At 37.5% G+C, this 14,274-nt stretch overlaps 1 protein-coding gene and 1 long non-coding RNA gene across 2 annotated transcripts; both read right to left on the minus strand.

Annotated features, from left to right (window-relative positions):
- Positions 1–3,197: 3,197 nt before the first annotated feature.
- LOC114365702 (chymotrypsin-1-like) lies at positions 3,198–5,381 on the minus strand. The gene is made up of 5 exons (XM_028322335.1): positions 5,149–5,381; positions 4,274–4,541; positions 3,854–3,949; positions 3,565–3,758; positions 3,198–3,332 (listed from the first exon to the last, which is right to left on the minus strand). Exons 1-5 carry the CDS (start codon positions 5,338–5,340, stop codon positions 3,231–3,233), a joined length of 852 nt encoding a protein of 283 aa, XP_028178136.1. The 5' UTR covers positions 5,341–5,381; the 3' UTR covers positions 3,198–3,230.
- Positions 5,382–7,761: 2,380 nt separating this feature from the next.
- LOC114365690 (uncharacterized) lies at positions 7,762–8,860 on the minus strand. Its single transcript, XR_003656972.1, has 2 exons — positions 8,692–8,860; positions 7,762–8,101 (listed from the first exon to the last, which is right to left on the minus strand). It is a non-coding gene; the product is annotated as an uncharacterized LOC114365690 (long non-coding RNA).
- Positions 8,861–14,274: the final 5,414 nt, after the last annotated feature.

Below are 14,274 nucleotides of genomic sequence, written 5' to 3' on the forward strand. Positions count from 1 at the left end.
GTAACTAGTATCTTAGGGTACGTCGCTTGGATTTTTGTACGGGTTACTTTGAACAATTTGAATTTTATTGTATCTCTGTTTTTTAATATTTATCTGTAGGTGAGCACCAATTGTTTATTTTACATGCACTCTACACACCAAACCTGCTGACTTGAATCGTAGTCTTTTGAAATGTTGTCAAAAGTCATAGAAAGTAGAAGTCGTCGACATGATTCTTTTGAAATAAAGCCGCCGACTCCAAGCTGCCGAAGGCTGTGGTGAATATGATAGCAGTGGATCTTAAACACTACATTAGTGTTACAAGTACTTATTTATTATTATTATTTATTTATGTTACGTAGCTACTACCCTAAAAGTTTCAGCAACTGAAGTAAAAAAAGTCGCGTTGGCGACATAAATTGACAGAAAGAAACTTAAATTGTCCAGCTCACAAAACTGTAAGCGTAGGTCTAAAAAGTTTCTTCGAAAATGACCCTTTTATGGAATAGAATACGTAGCTTACGAGGTAAAATAACGAGAATTTAATCTCGTGACGGACAATACCTGCGCCCTTTCTCACAAAGTACCTACTTGTAATAACACAACTTGCCTGACCCTTGTTTTCGATTCAGACGTTAGGCGTAGGCCTTGTCAGCTTTGCGGCTACAAAGCCTTGTCGATTAAGAATAAATAAATACGAATAGCTTTTTGTTTTATGTGTTTTTAGAAAGGACTGAAAGCTAGCGTTTTACATAAGTAAGCCTTTTACATAATTACATACTGTCTCAAAAATTTATCACAGAAATGGCTTTCGATTTAAAAACTTAACACAAATATATTTCTCACTCCACATTCATACATCCATTTAAAACTCTGTCCTATATTTGGTGTAAAATTTGAAATTAAATGAAACACATGCATGAAACTGTTTGAAATAAAGTAGACCTTCAGCTTCGTTCCACGCACCTTATTCTTTATGTAAAACTCAGCAACTAAAGCCAGACTTACCTGGCGGATAGAGTCGGCGATTGTGCACTTTCCCCTACACGATAACCGCTGAAAGCACCGCTGGACACTCCATTCATGTATGTCATTGAGTCGGCGTCTGCGGAAAAATGACGATGCGCAAACATGCGAAATATTTCGAGCTTTTACCGGGTAAAGGGGGTTTGGAGATAATATGAGCTATTATGGTCTATGTCGAGTAACTTTAAAGTATATTTTTACTCAACTGACGGTTGTTACAAAGTTGATATTAACTAACTTGTATATTTAGGAGTTAGATACATCAAAGAAAACATACGTTCAAAGGATTTATTGGCTGTGTATTTTGATTTGGCACTGTAATGACAGTTTTTCAGGTGGCTGTTGATGACTGTTATTAAATAANATTCTCCAACGCTAACGCAGCTGGTACCCTCCTGGGGTAAAATAGTTTTTAACTGCGCTATCATTGGGAGGTGGGGAGGGGGGGGGGGGGTTGGGCCTCCGGTACCCTCACTCACTCGGCGAAACACAACACAAGTGCTGCTTCACGCCGGTTTTCTGTGAGGCCGTGGTATCACTCCGGTCGAGCCGGCCCATTCGTGCCGAAGCATGGCTCTCCCACGAGAATTAGGATTAAAATTAACATGATTTTTGTATATTTAGCACAAATCAACAAAATACGAGTTCAGAGCTTCGGTCCAATTTAGCCAACCGGTTCGATAATTTGTACCACAGGGTTACTAAATTAGATTTCAATAAATTTCAAGCCTATAAAAAAACCATGACAAAATATTATACGATACATTCGTAACAAATTAGGTAACGAAAATGAACAGTAGTTAATAACATAGACAATTGATATTGTTTTACACGTTATCACGATTTTGAGTACAAGTTTTGTAATTCGAATTATCGTAACGCACAGTTGTACCTAATCTATTTTGCCAGTCTTTTGCTTTCATTTATTGTTAGTCAAAGATAACTATGCTATTATATCTTCAAAATAATGATCTACCGAAAAAATTTTCAAAATCATTTGGTAAAATTCCATACAACTTGATGTGGTACAATTTAACCGACTAGGTGACAGTGCTTTTAAAAAATCGGTAAAAAATATAGCTTAGAAATACCGAAAAATGTTTCAAATAATTGTAATCCACACTAATTTACGCTTCTAATTAATAAATTAGAAACATTGTGTGATTAAATTTAACAAAATTACAAACTAAACATGCATTCTCAAAAGTTACTTGAAAACAATGAAAAAAATCTTTTCAAAATAAAACAGACGTGTTATATGTCACGGCAAAAACCATATGGCCAATATTTATTGAATTTGGTTGTGTATCGCTGAGTGTTGCAATTACAAACATTCAATAAATACTTTACGAAATATGAGGGTGGTACAATTTACCCGGCGGTACAATATACCGAACTCTCCCCTATTACTAATATGCCATGACTACAACAGTTATGAATGAAAATTAAATGTTTCTTGGTTTTTTTTAGATCTAACTCGTAAATGTTTCGGCGTTTTGTCAATTTCCCAATCAATATTGTTATTCCATGAGTAAAAAGGTCTGTAATGTAATAACTCTTTAGAGGATGACTGTCCAACTGTCATAATGATTTTCCATTTCCATTTCCATTGAATTGACCCCAGTAAAATTAATCGTATCACATATAGGCGTTACGGATATACGAAAACCTCAGCTCAGCACAGCATTGTTGTGTTTCAGCAGTTAGAGGTAAGATAGCCAGGTAACTACGCTCTGCTACCATGTTGGAGTTTGGAACGTAAGAAGGAAAAGACCACGAAGATTACCACGGATTTATTTTAGAACATACAGCACACAGAGACTACATGAGATCGAGTGACTGATCCAGAAGTCTGGAAACCTTACATTGACAGCGGAGTGCCAAATTCAAATATTCAAATATGCTTGCGTTTAACCAAAAAGTTTCTAACTTTCCAACACCTCCGTGGTTGAGGATTCCGGGTGAAGCTCGCTTTCACCTTCGGCCTGATCATCACTTACCATCAGGTGAGATACAGGCCTAGAGCTTCCTCGTTGTGGATAAAAAAAGCTATAAATATAGCCTTTGTTACTCAGAAAGGATGAAGCATTTCAATGGTGAAAGATTTTTTTAAATCGGTCTAGTAGTTTTAGAAACTTTTCAATACAAATCTTTCCTCGGTATAATTTATTGAAATTACTAAAACAAACAGGTGGTATGTTATTCATATTATTTATTGAAATAATTTAAGCTCTTGATAGAATCCAGGGTAAAAACGAGGTCACTCGCGCATAAGCAGAGGGATGCCCTCCCTCACAGCTAAAAGTTCCGAACGAAACAACACCAATCTGTAAACAGATACATTTCATTTCTTTTATCATGTGTATTGAAACTATACTAGGAACAAAATATAACAGAATAAAAAACATTTTATTTAATGTAGAGTAGAAAATGCATATTAAGGAATGCTCAAATCTGCAAAGTAATCAGAACTTACGACTTGAAGTAAAAAGTCGTCGTCCATAAGTCCATAGTACCTACAAAGTTTGTTTATCCAAGATCAGATGTAATAAAAATTACCAGAATTCGGTCATCGCCAGTTCCAAGCGCCAGAGGACCACCTGAGTCACCTTGGCAAACATTAATCCCAATAGGTCCTGTTGTGCAGAGAGTTGAGTCTATAATGAAATTAGGAAACGCCTGACGACACTCTTCGTTTGGAATCACCTGAAGGTGAGCCTCTCTCAAGTCCGGATTAAATATGGGAACCTGGCCTAAAAATTATAAAAAAAAAAAAAATTATTGACACAGTCACTTTAATGTTGGTAAAAGTACAAAAATGCCGCTTTGTACATTTGAGTGCACATACCATCGTATTGTCTTCCGTAGCCAACACCTACCACCCAAGATCCACTGAAATCGTTGTTTGCTTGATCAATTGGCAAATTGATGGGCCTGGTGATGTCTGCAAAGGGTGAAATTAAAACTTTAAAAAAAAATTATTTTCAGACAACAGCAGTCTATAGTTTGGTTAGTAACAATTTGATCTTAGAGACTATGTTAGTAGAGTTATAACTATAACTTTTAAAGTTTCATCAAATAAAAAGGCCTGCAAAAATATGAAGGAATGATCTCAAAGTTTGTTTCCGACTATTAAAATATAAATTACTGAATTTGCTCTGTTTGAAATCCCGCACGGGTGTGCACAATAAGTGTGATGGTGAGAGCTATATCAGCTAGTGTTCTTGTACGAGGACTATTAGACTGAGTGGGCTTCAAGTAACCTTACCATTAAAGGCAACCCAATCGTGCCGGACGATTGCGATGTCGTTGTTTATATTCACTGTGTTCCAGTCGGGATGCATCTCAACATCTTCGGTGTCGATACGCAAACCGCCAATATGCAGCGTCTGGGAGCCGAAGACCATGGTGAACATGCGCGCCCAGCGCCAGCCGTCGTACCAGCAGTGCGCCGCCGTCAGCGAGCGCGTGTGCGTCAAGAGAGATGCTCCGCACATAGATGTGAACGGGGTGAACAAGTGGATCACGACTCCCACCTAATAATAAGGGTTAATATTTAAGTAAAACGGAAATCGCCGAATGGTGTCGGTGTTAGACTGGCCGAATCGAGATGCTAATACGTAGTACGTAGCCTACATCCAGCCATTGGTACTATAAGCTGTTGATGATGGTGTATCGAAAACTTCATTAACAATAGCCTAATCATCATCATCATCATCATTTCAGCCATAGGACGTCCACTGCTGAACATAGGCCTCCCACAATGCTTTCCATGTTGATCGATTGGTAGCGGCCTGTATTCAGCGCTTCCCTGCTACCTTTATGATGTCGTCGGTTCACCTTGTAGCCTTGTAGGTGGACGTCCCACGCTGCCTTTTACGGTACGCGGCCTCTATTCCAGAACCTTGCTACCCCATCGGCCGTCAGTACTGCGTACTATGTATCATACCTTCAGCTTCCACTTCAGCTTGCAAATCCGGCGGGCTATGTTGGAGAGATAGACTTTAGTTCGTTTACTGATCTCCTCACTGATTCGATCTCTTAAAGAAACACCGAGCATAGCCCTCTCCATAGCACCAGTCTAACATTTTCTTTGTCCAACCTAAGTTTCAAGATAGAACAGTAATTCAACGAAAAACTTACCATGAAAGGATGCCTGCCAAGAGGCACGGAGGTGCCGCCGACAACTCTGCTAGAATTAGCTGCCAACTCAAACTTCTTTAATTGCTCAGACATCGGAATTCCCACTTTCTCGTGGTAGGACCACCGCGGTCCCTCGAAGGGAACCGCTTCCACCACCACTGCTACCAAACATACTAACAAGCACCACTTCATTGTAGAAACTTTGCCAAGATCGAATGAGGACTGTAGTAGTGTGAATTTCGAATTTATAGTACACCAAAGAGGTTTATATCTTATCCGTATGTGATAATTAGCTTTTTATTGATGAACACCTATCTTTCTAAAGGAAAAGTGGTTTTTACGATGTTATCTTGTAAATATTTCGGTTTTTTGCCAGTGGATTTCCCAATCAATAATATTACCTTAATGACATGACTAAGTACAGCGGTTATGAATGAAGATTAAATGGTTTTGGATTCGTAAATGTTTCGGCGTTTTGTCAATTCCCCAATTATTACAATTAATTCTATGAGTAAAAGATCCTTGACGTAATTACTCTTCGGTGGATGACTGTTCAAGATTTCCATAATAATTTTCCAGACCCCAGAAAAACATCATTCCTATCCGGTAGGCGTTACGGACGCATGGATAAATAATATTTATAGCTGAGATATTATAAACCTAGCCTATGTTACTCAGAAAGAAATCGGTCCAGTAATTTCAGTCTTTTCAACACAAAAATACAAATCTTTCCTTTTTATGATATTTATTGAATGTTATTAATATTTGTTAAAATAATTTAATCTCTTGATAGAATCCAGGTTAAATACGACGACGTCACGCGCGCGTAACCAGCTGGATATCCAGGATGTCCTCTCTCACAGTCTAATGCTCCGTACGCAGTAACATCAATCTGTAAAAAAGAAATGTACTCAATTGTATTGCACCCATACAAGGAACCAATGAAAAGTAGGTAAGCAACAAGATACGGGACTGAGTTTCTTGCGCTGTTTGTTCTCAGCACTGACTCATTTATTATCCCGAAGCAGTGGTAGGGTTAATGCTGGGACGTGTAAAAGTGCATTATAAGCCTACTTGCAAAATTATATTAATTTTATGAAGAAATATTATACGTATTTCTATTGCCGCAGTAAGAACAAAATAATATACTACTAAAAATAAAATAAAGGAAATATTTAAGGTTCCCATTCAAAAAACTTTATTTTTATGCTGTCAACTCATACTACCGATTTTTAGTTCTTGAAAGTAACTGTTAGGGACGCTGTACATACATTTTTAACGCACTTTCTAGCGAGTCCGACTGTACCTCGACGTTTTTATTCAATGAAATAGATTCTGGGAAGTTTATTGTGTTAGTGTCATTATCTTAATTAATACAGATAATGTTTGATGTAATGAGTTGGTAATTCAATCATAATTGGATTTACCAAACCAAACGAAGATAATAAAATCTATATATATAAAAATGAAACCCGTTTTCCGTTGTCACGACATAACATGAAAACGGCTTGACCGATTTGGCTGATTTTTTTTTTGTAGTTTTCTAATACTCTGTACAAGGTTTTTACGGAAAAAAATATAAAGAAAATCTCTACGCTAAGGCGGTACGAAGTTCGCCGGGTCAGCTAGTAAATAAATAAAATAACTAGCTTATTCCCGCGGCTTCGCCTACGTTAATTTAGCTTTATCACAGTCAAAAAAGGGTTAAAACGATCCTCACAACTTTCACATTTATTTATTGTATGATAGGATAGGATGAGATTTTAGGACTACTTAGCCGTTTCTCATTCATCTTTTACAACTTCTTTTGAAAAATAAAATTAAAAACGTTATTACCGCAGCTTATTACCGTTCTAAACAAGAAACATTTTTTTTCTTCATTGAAGACATAATTTTAATTGCTAAACGACAAAAGTACCCAACCTGATTCTAGTTAATTACGCTTTTTATGAGTACAAAATGCACAATAACGCAACTGTCCGGTCAGTCCCTCCGGTAATGTATTGGATCTGCATTTCGCGTGACGCGTCGACGGCGTGTCACGGGGTTCGCTGGGGTGCAGGGTTGGCTGGTAGGGCTAGCAATGGGTGCCTAAACTAGTCAAAACAAAATAGCAACTAGGCACGTTTTTAGTGTGTTTTTTTGTCCTGTTTAAAGGAGGTGTGAAGGAGATATTATGTGGTTTTATCATAAAAAATATTTGATTTCGTTGATAAATTATGGCACTTATTGCCTATTCTTCTGTTTAGTAAACTCCTAATCTACAATGTTGTAAAGAGGGTACATGACTGTGTAGTAATAGAGTACTTCATGAACAGACACAGTCATCATCATAATTTTCAGCTGGATACGAGTATAGTTCCCCCATGGCTTCAAGATTGGCCAGTTAGAAGCAGCCTGCATCCAGCGTCTTTGCTGAAGTTCATATCAATAAATTATTAAATGGAGGATGATCTGTGCACACAATCCTCTTTCTCGTCATTTTTCTCATCAATTCCATAGCCATTGTCACGGTTAGAGGCTTTAGAGCTAAGTGACATTAATTAGAATTTAGATTTAGTTTGAGAAATAAAAGATAGATTAGGTTAACAAGTAATTTATTCAGATTTAAAGAAGTGAGAACTCTTAGGGAGTGGGTTGTCGAGCAAACTATCGTATCGCACGAGATTCGTCACCGGTGGTAGTATATTCAAACCACTGTCCTCGCTAGCATTGATGGTGATGTGGGTTGGTTCTTCTTGATGGTAGGCCCGCAGAGTCGTCGACGCGCCAGACGGTTAGGGCCGTACGCACTGTGGTGTAGGGCCACTTAGAATGTGCGCACGGGCCGTCCGATACGGCAGGCAGCTCTGCCGGGTTGAAGACCCAGGTGGTAGTTTCGGCAGTGGTGACCATGCATGGTGTAGTAGGTAGACGTAGAAGATGAAGGTGAGGATGAACGTGAAGATGAACCCTGCAAATCAAAGCGGACACTAAAGCAGTTGCTAGCTTTTGTCCGTTTGACTGCGACATCAAAATACTAGCGAAGCAGATGGAATGATTTTAGTAATAAATGGTGATGTAATGATGTGGCAGTCAAACAGAATTACAGTAGGTGCAGAGAAAGTGATTGCAAAGTGAAGTCGGCAAAAATATTAAATTATGTAGGTAGACAATAATTTAGCATATCATCTATGTAGGCAATTAATTTGTAAAACAATATAGGTAGGCAATAATGTAGAATAATTAGAACAAGTAGAATAAGATTAGAATAGTTTAATTTAGGAAATTAAATAGAATTTGGAATGAGTGTCGTTACAGTACGACCAAGGTCATTTAAAGGTCATGACGTGTCGATGTCATTTCATAAAATATTTAGTTTATTTATTTAATCATGTAGTAAGTTGTAAAATAATAATATTAAGAAGATATAGAAATAGGAAATTTGTATGAAATGACACCGAGCACATGGATAGCACATTTCAAGAACAAAATGGCGGCTAGGCACTTACATTTAGCACAAGTATAAAATCTAGTCATTAAAAATACTTTTGCAACACTCACCCGGTAGCGGGGTTCACCAATACGCGATTACATTTTAGTTTCTAGGATATTATGTACATCGCGGGTCCGGCGGTGACGGACAGCGATACGTCCGTGCTCAATAACGCTCTGGCTCGGACTAGGAGACGCGGCGGGAGCATCGCGGCCGTAGGCGCGTCGCTTGCGCATACATAAAGCGCGCTCTACACTTGCGCGCGATTCTTGCTGTGAATTCACGCCGCGATTCGCGCCGTGCACTTCGCGTTTATATGTGTCTCTCCACACTCGCGAAACCTCGCAGTCTCGTTCGCGGCCTCAATGGATGACGACGTGATTGTTGCTGCGGTGACGCTCTGTGCTATATCGTATTACAATTACCTATGTATTAAAAATAAGACACAAATAAAAAATGTAATGGGTTTATATATTTCACTTGAGCTTGCCCCACTATGAGTGGAATCCTTCACTTTCTTTCTATAGGTTCTATAACTGGACATAAGTGAGTCCTTTTTTTTTTAAATTCACCCACAGGAATATTTAAAATGTCACTTATCGGCGTCCAGGCATAGTGGGTCTTATTTTTATTTTTATGGTCCTTGTGTTTGGACTGCCAAAGTATTGGTTCGGATTGAAAACACTCGATAAATTTCAACTCAAGTTCATTATTCCATGCCTAGTACTCATTTAAAAAAAAGAACGTTAGTAAGTACGCAATAATGCACAACCACTTGCGACGGCGTCTTCTCAGCTATTGCGAAAAACTGCGAGTGTAGTTGCGTTCGCGATCGCGCGCCGTGAACCAAGCGCGAACCTTTGTCGCGGGACAAAAAACCGACAACGAACGGGGAACGGCGCGAAGCGTGAACGTAAACGCGCGAAAGTCCGCGAAACCATCTACACACGCGTTTCGCGGCTTTCGCGGCCTTTCGCGCCGCGAGTGTAGAGCGCGCTTAACTCACTCGGCGAAACACAACACAAGTGCTGCTTCACGCCGGTTTTCTGTGAGGCCGTGGTATCACTCCGGTCGAGCCGGCCCATTCGTGCCGAAGCATGGCTCTCCCACGGTAAGGACTTGCCAAAGGGTCGGTAGTTAGAACCCCTTTGCCATTGGATTATTGTTGTAAACCTACTCGCAACAGAGGAATATACTATTTAACTTCTCTCAAAGGTAAACAGCAGAATTCGTAAATAGTGCCATTAAAATTACTAACATTTTAAAACAAAAAAAAAAAACCTAAAACACCCTGTATTCCGCACAATCTGTTAAGGAGTGTATTTTGTAAAGACTGGGTGCTATTGCGACCAAAATTAACGGGCGGCTGCGGCACTCTCTAATGAACGCTGTAGGTAATTAACTGTCTAGCTTGATGGAATATTAACGTAAGTGTTAATTTTAGTTTGAGAAATTATGTGTCGCACTCTGTTAATGTGCAAGTTAAATTTTGCCACTGCATACATCAAAATTAGTAGTACAATTTAGGCGTCATAGGCATTTATTTGTTGTTGAAAACATTTATTATTATCCTCCAAACAACCAACTTAAATCGAAATCTATTTGCAGTACCTACCGATACCGATACTCGATATCAAAATGTTCTTTTAGTAAGTAAAAATATTAAACTCAGTCCCTGGCCCCTGTTGACTTTTATTAGAAGTTTTATTTAAAGATCATATTATTATTATTATATCACATCAACAGTATCGATGCATATTATCTACAAAAGTTTCAAAAAGATTAGAGTAGTCAATGTGTAACGGCGTTAGGACAACCAACTCTAAAGGACAACCAAATCTACTATTTATAGTACAGATAATCTCTTTGTGGATTGAATATCTTTGTATCATTATTCCAGATCACGGAACCCAAATAAAAGTATGTAAATTTGGTATAACTCAACACTATACAGGGTGTTAGGGACTCGTTGTCAAAAACTAAATCATAATAAAATATGATCGACTATAGAGAAAAATATTTTTCATGGATCGTCATCTTCATCATTGCTGGACATAAATAAATACGTGCCATAAGAGCTTTTGCTCTAGCATTTACCTTGTGATAAGTGTATGCAAATAAATTATCTATCTAAGTAACTAGCAGCCTTTCACATGTTTTCACTCTACCTAGCTGGAGACAGAATATGCTTGAAGAATCGTGGTCTCCACTCATCCCTGTGGTAATCGGCTCTCCTTTCTTTGAGTTGAACCTTAATTGTGAACTCGAATCGTCCCGAACTTGATATTATCAGTATTATTACAGAAATGAAAGACGACCGGTATTATTTGTTCAATATTTTCCCTCTCAATGTACGACAAATGGTTTCCATGGTGTTAATATTACTTACATTGCTAAGAGGATTACTTCAAGAAATAATATTGTTTTTCACAATTTGTGATGTGAAGAGAATATGGAAATCATAAAAAATAATTTAACATTCGGAAAGAAATTGATCTGAATACGCTGTGAAATTAATTTCCTACACCAGAAAACACCCTGTATTCTCTATAGACCTAGACGCCCTTTCTAGATTTATACTACCAATATTTTTAGACCTAAGGTCAAGCGAGGGTCTTCAAGATATTTATGTAAATTGCTTGTGAACTGTTATCTCCATAAACGACGTGTTTCTTGGGCTTATATCGCCACGAAAGTCTTCTGGGAAAATCACGCCCTTTTACGAATGGGATATGTGGGAGGAAGTTATTCATATTAATTTGTTTTGAATGACAGAATAGTATTTTACTTAAATGTGAAGAATAACTTGGCATTCTTGTGTTCTGTGGCATAATATCGCGTTGGTAAAAGGCGTGAATGAAGCATCTGACAACACATGATATGGATACGACGTTTGAAATTAAGTTATTCAACATTTACTGCGTAGTAGCTAAGGGTATTCGTGTTGGTAATGGAATTTCAATGTCTAAACTGGATGATAAATTCAAAAGAAGGGAATTAGGGGACAAATTGCTCTACCCTCTTAATATGAAATTGAGATGGGCCTGTGATATTGCTACTTAGTCCAGAGGCCGTTGTTCAGCAAACGAGTGTCGGCGCAGTTACCCCCACGGCCTATTCCCGCCTGCGGTCTAACCCCGCTCGTAAATTCCAACTATATTTTATGTAAATGTGCCAACTCGTAGGCCTCTGTTCTGAGTCACACGACGTGATAAATTCCGTATCATCTCTCTCGCCTCGCTTTGCTGGCAGACCAGAATGGATTTCAATTCCCCCCCTCCAAAACCAAGGAAATATTACAACACCTATTTTTGTGATTTACACATTTCTCTCACGTTTATTGGAAAAGTTTCAAGATACCCGCACCTGAAGATTCTGAATTCTCAGTCAGTAAACAGGCTATTCGGTAAGTTATAATAAGTTTTAATGGACTGACGAAAAATATTACTAGGTAATTTAAAAATAGCAATCAATTCTCAGATTAATTCAAATATTTGTAGGGAAATTACAGAAGTTTGATGAAAAGAGTAGAACGATCGCTTTTCAGTCAATCAATTTTACTTTTTACAGTTTTGTGCTGTAATCCATTTTGAAAACTTCATGAAACCAATCCCCTAGGGCGTTGAATGATCTAAAATGTATGGTGGACCGGCTACGGCTGCCCCGGTGCAATTCTGCATCTTTCTGATTCCATGGTTACCGATAAGAATCCACTACTATTTAACTATTATTTAAATTATGGGCTAGGTAAATGTTGTGATTTTTGAAACATTTATTTATGTTGAAAAGATTAAATCAAGCTTACTAAACCCTGAATTTTGATAGAAAGCAGACTGAAATAAAACACTAGAACTACGCTTTTTAAGAGATTACTTGCTTAGATGGCTAAGAGGATCAAGGGTTATTCAGTCCTCAGGGGTCTAATGTCTACTTAAATGCAATTAATAAGGCTGAAGTTTTCTTAATTAGCCCAGTCTGATGCGACGGGTCAAACACCTTGTTATTAGACAGCCAAAGTTTGAAACAATGTGAAGCTGGTGACAGATCTTTGGTTTTGAGGCATTCGATATGTCGAATACTCGTAGAATTATTCACTGACTTCGAGACATTTCTCCCGCGATTTATTTTTCGAGTTGAGGTTACGATTTGTGTTGGTGAGAAGATGGATTCGGTGTGTAGATCGCTTTACGCTTTTAAGATTTTCGCTTATTACACTGATAAGGCATTGTTAAAATCGGTATTATACAGGGTGTCCCAGAATGGGTGAATCAAACTGCTAGGGGAGGTAGCTCTACTAATGAACTATCCCTAAAAAATATGAAAAAAAAAAAAATTGAGTTCGGATTTTTTTAAAATAATGTGCTCTAAACTCGAAATCTAGTCATTATTTTCAAAAGTTTGTTTACAGATAAACGAAGCGATCATGTACAATTTTAATATTAGTAAGAAAAAAGTACAAATAAACTCCAAACGCAGCAATTATAGCCAGATACTTAGGCAAAGCTGATTTATTTTCACTTTTAAAAATATATTTTTTTGTGTCCTTATGCGCTTTATTTCTTTTAATATTTTTAGGGATAGTAAATTAGTAGAGCTACCTCCCCTAGCAGTTTGATTCACCCATTCTTGGACACCCTGTATGTAGAGAGGATTAGATGCGGTCATTTCGGCATTTGTGACTGTTTGACAGGTTTTTAATATCATCTTCGATTATTAAAATATGTCTATGATTCCATCTCCAACACACGATAACCTTTAAGTGTTTTTTGTATTTTTCATAAAATCAAACATAAGTGATAAGGTCTCAAAGTAGCATGTGACAAAAAATCCATTAGGCCACCCAAATTATGTAACATGTTATTTGATTTTTATAACATGTTAACATGTATTGTTAGGCCTTATTATACCGTATAACCTATGTTGCATAGTAGTGAAGATTCACCATAAAACAAACGCATAAATGTCATTTTTGCTAGTTTTTAACAACATGCCCCTAAGTACCATGACATTGAATTCTTGTTTTTTTTTAAGTAACTAACGTTTATTTATTAAATTCACATTACTAATAATTATCCTAAACGCATGTCATGGCATTAACTTGTAAAAAAATTTCAATGTTGTCAAATCTAGAAGATTACGTTACTTTCTTGGTAACGTTGTATGTCATTTACTGGTGATGTTTTTCTTGACATTTATTTATGCTATTGACATTGATATGTGCTTATTAACAAAAGTTTATCAACCCGATTGCTTGCTCTTAAACTCACTTTACCACTGGTAGAATATACCTAACAGATTACAAAAAACAGATTCGCAAACGGATTAGGATCGTGTCGCTCCGATCTGTGTTCTGTTTAGCATACCGCGAGTACCACGACTGCTTGTGAAACGTAATTTTCGGGCTATAAGCCCACGCACTCATTCAGACAGATAAGGAAGAAAACGATTCCTTGGTGTTGCATGTTTAACAAGGAGAATTTATTACGTAATTCTAAGAATGGTTGTTCACATACGAACGAATATACATTAATCTTACGACGTGAATGATTAAAAGAAAGCCGTTAATTAAATATTGAATGAAATTTTGCGTTACATGAAACTCATTATTGCTGACCAGGCTTTTAAAGAGCTCTTTTACACGTCACTTAATA

The sequence above is a fragment of the Ostrinia furnacalis genome, unplaced genomic scaffold (assembly GCF_004193835.3).
Source record: "Ostrinia furnacalis isolate ACB-3 unplaced genomic scaffold, ASM419383v2 OfSCF7613, whole genome shotgun sequence".
NCBI classification, from domain to species: domain Eukaryota; kingdom Metazoa; phylum Arthropoda; class Insecta; order Lepidoptera; family Crambidae; genus Ostrinia; species Ostrinia furnacalis.

Bases quoted from the DNA above. Each gene is read 5' to 3' on its own strand.
- LOC114365702 (XM_028322335.1), bottom strand. From the start codon at position 5,340: ATGAAGTGGTGCTTGTTAGTATGTTTGGTAGCAGTGGTGGTGGAAGCG. The intron at 3,759-3,853 runs GTATGTGCACTC...TATAATTTTTAG, and splicing joins CTACGGAAGACAATACGATG to GCCAGGTTCCCATATTTAAT. The intron at 3,333-3,564 runs GTAATTTTTATT...ATCTGTTTACAG, and splicing joins CTGGCGATGACCGAATTCTG to ATTGGTGTTGTTTCGTTCGG.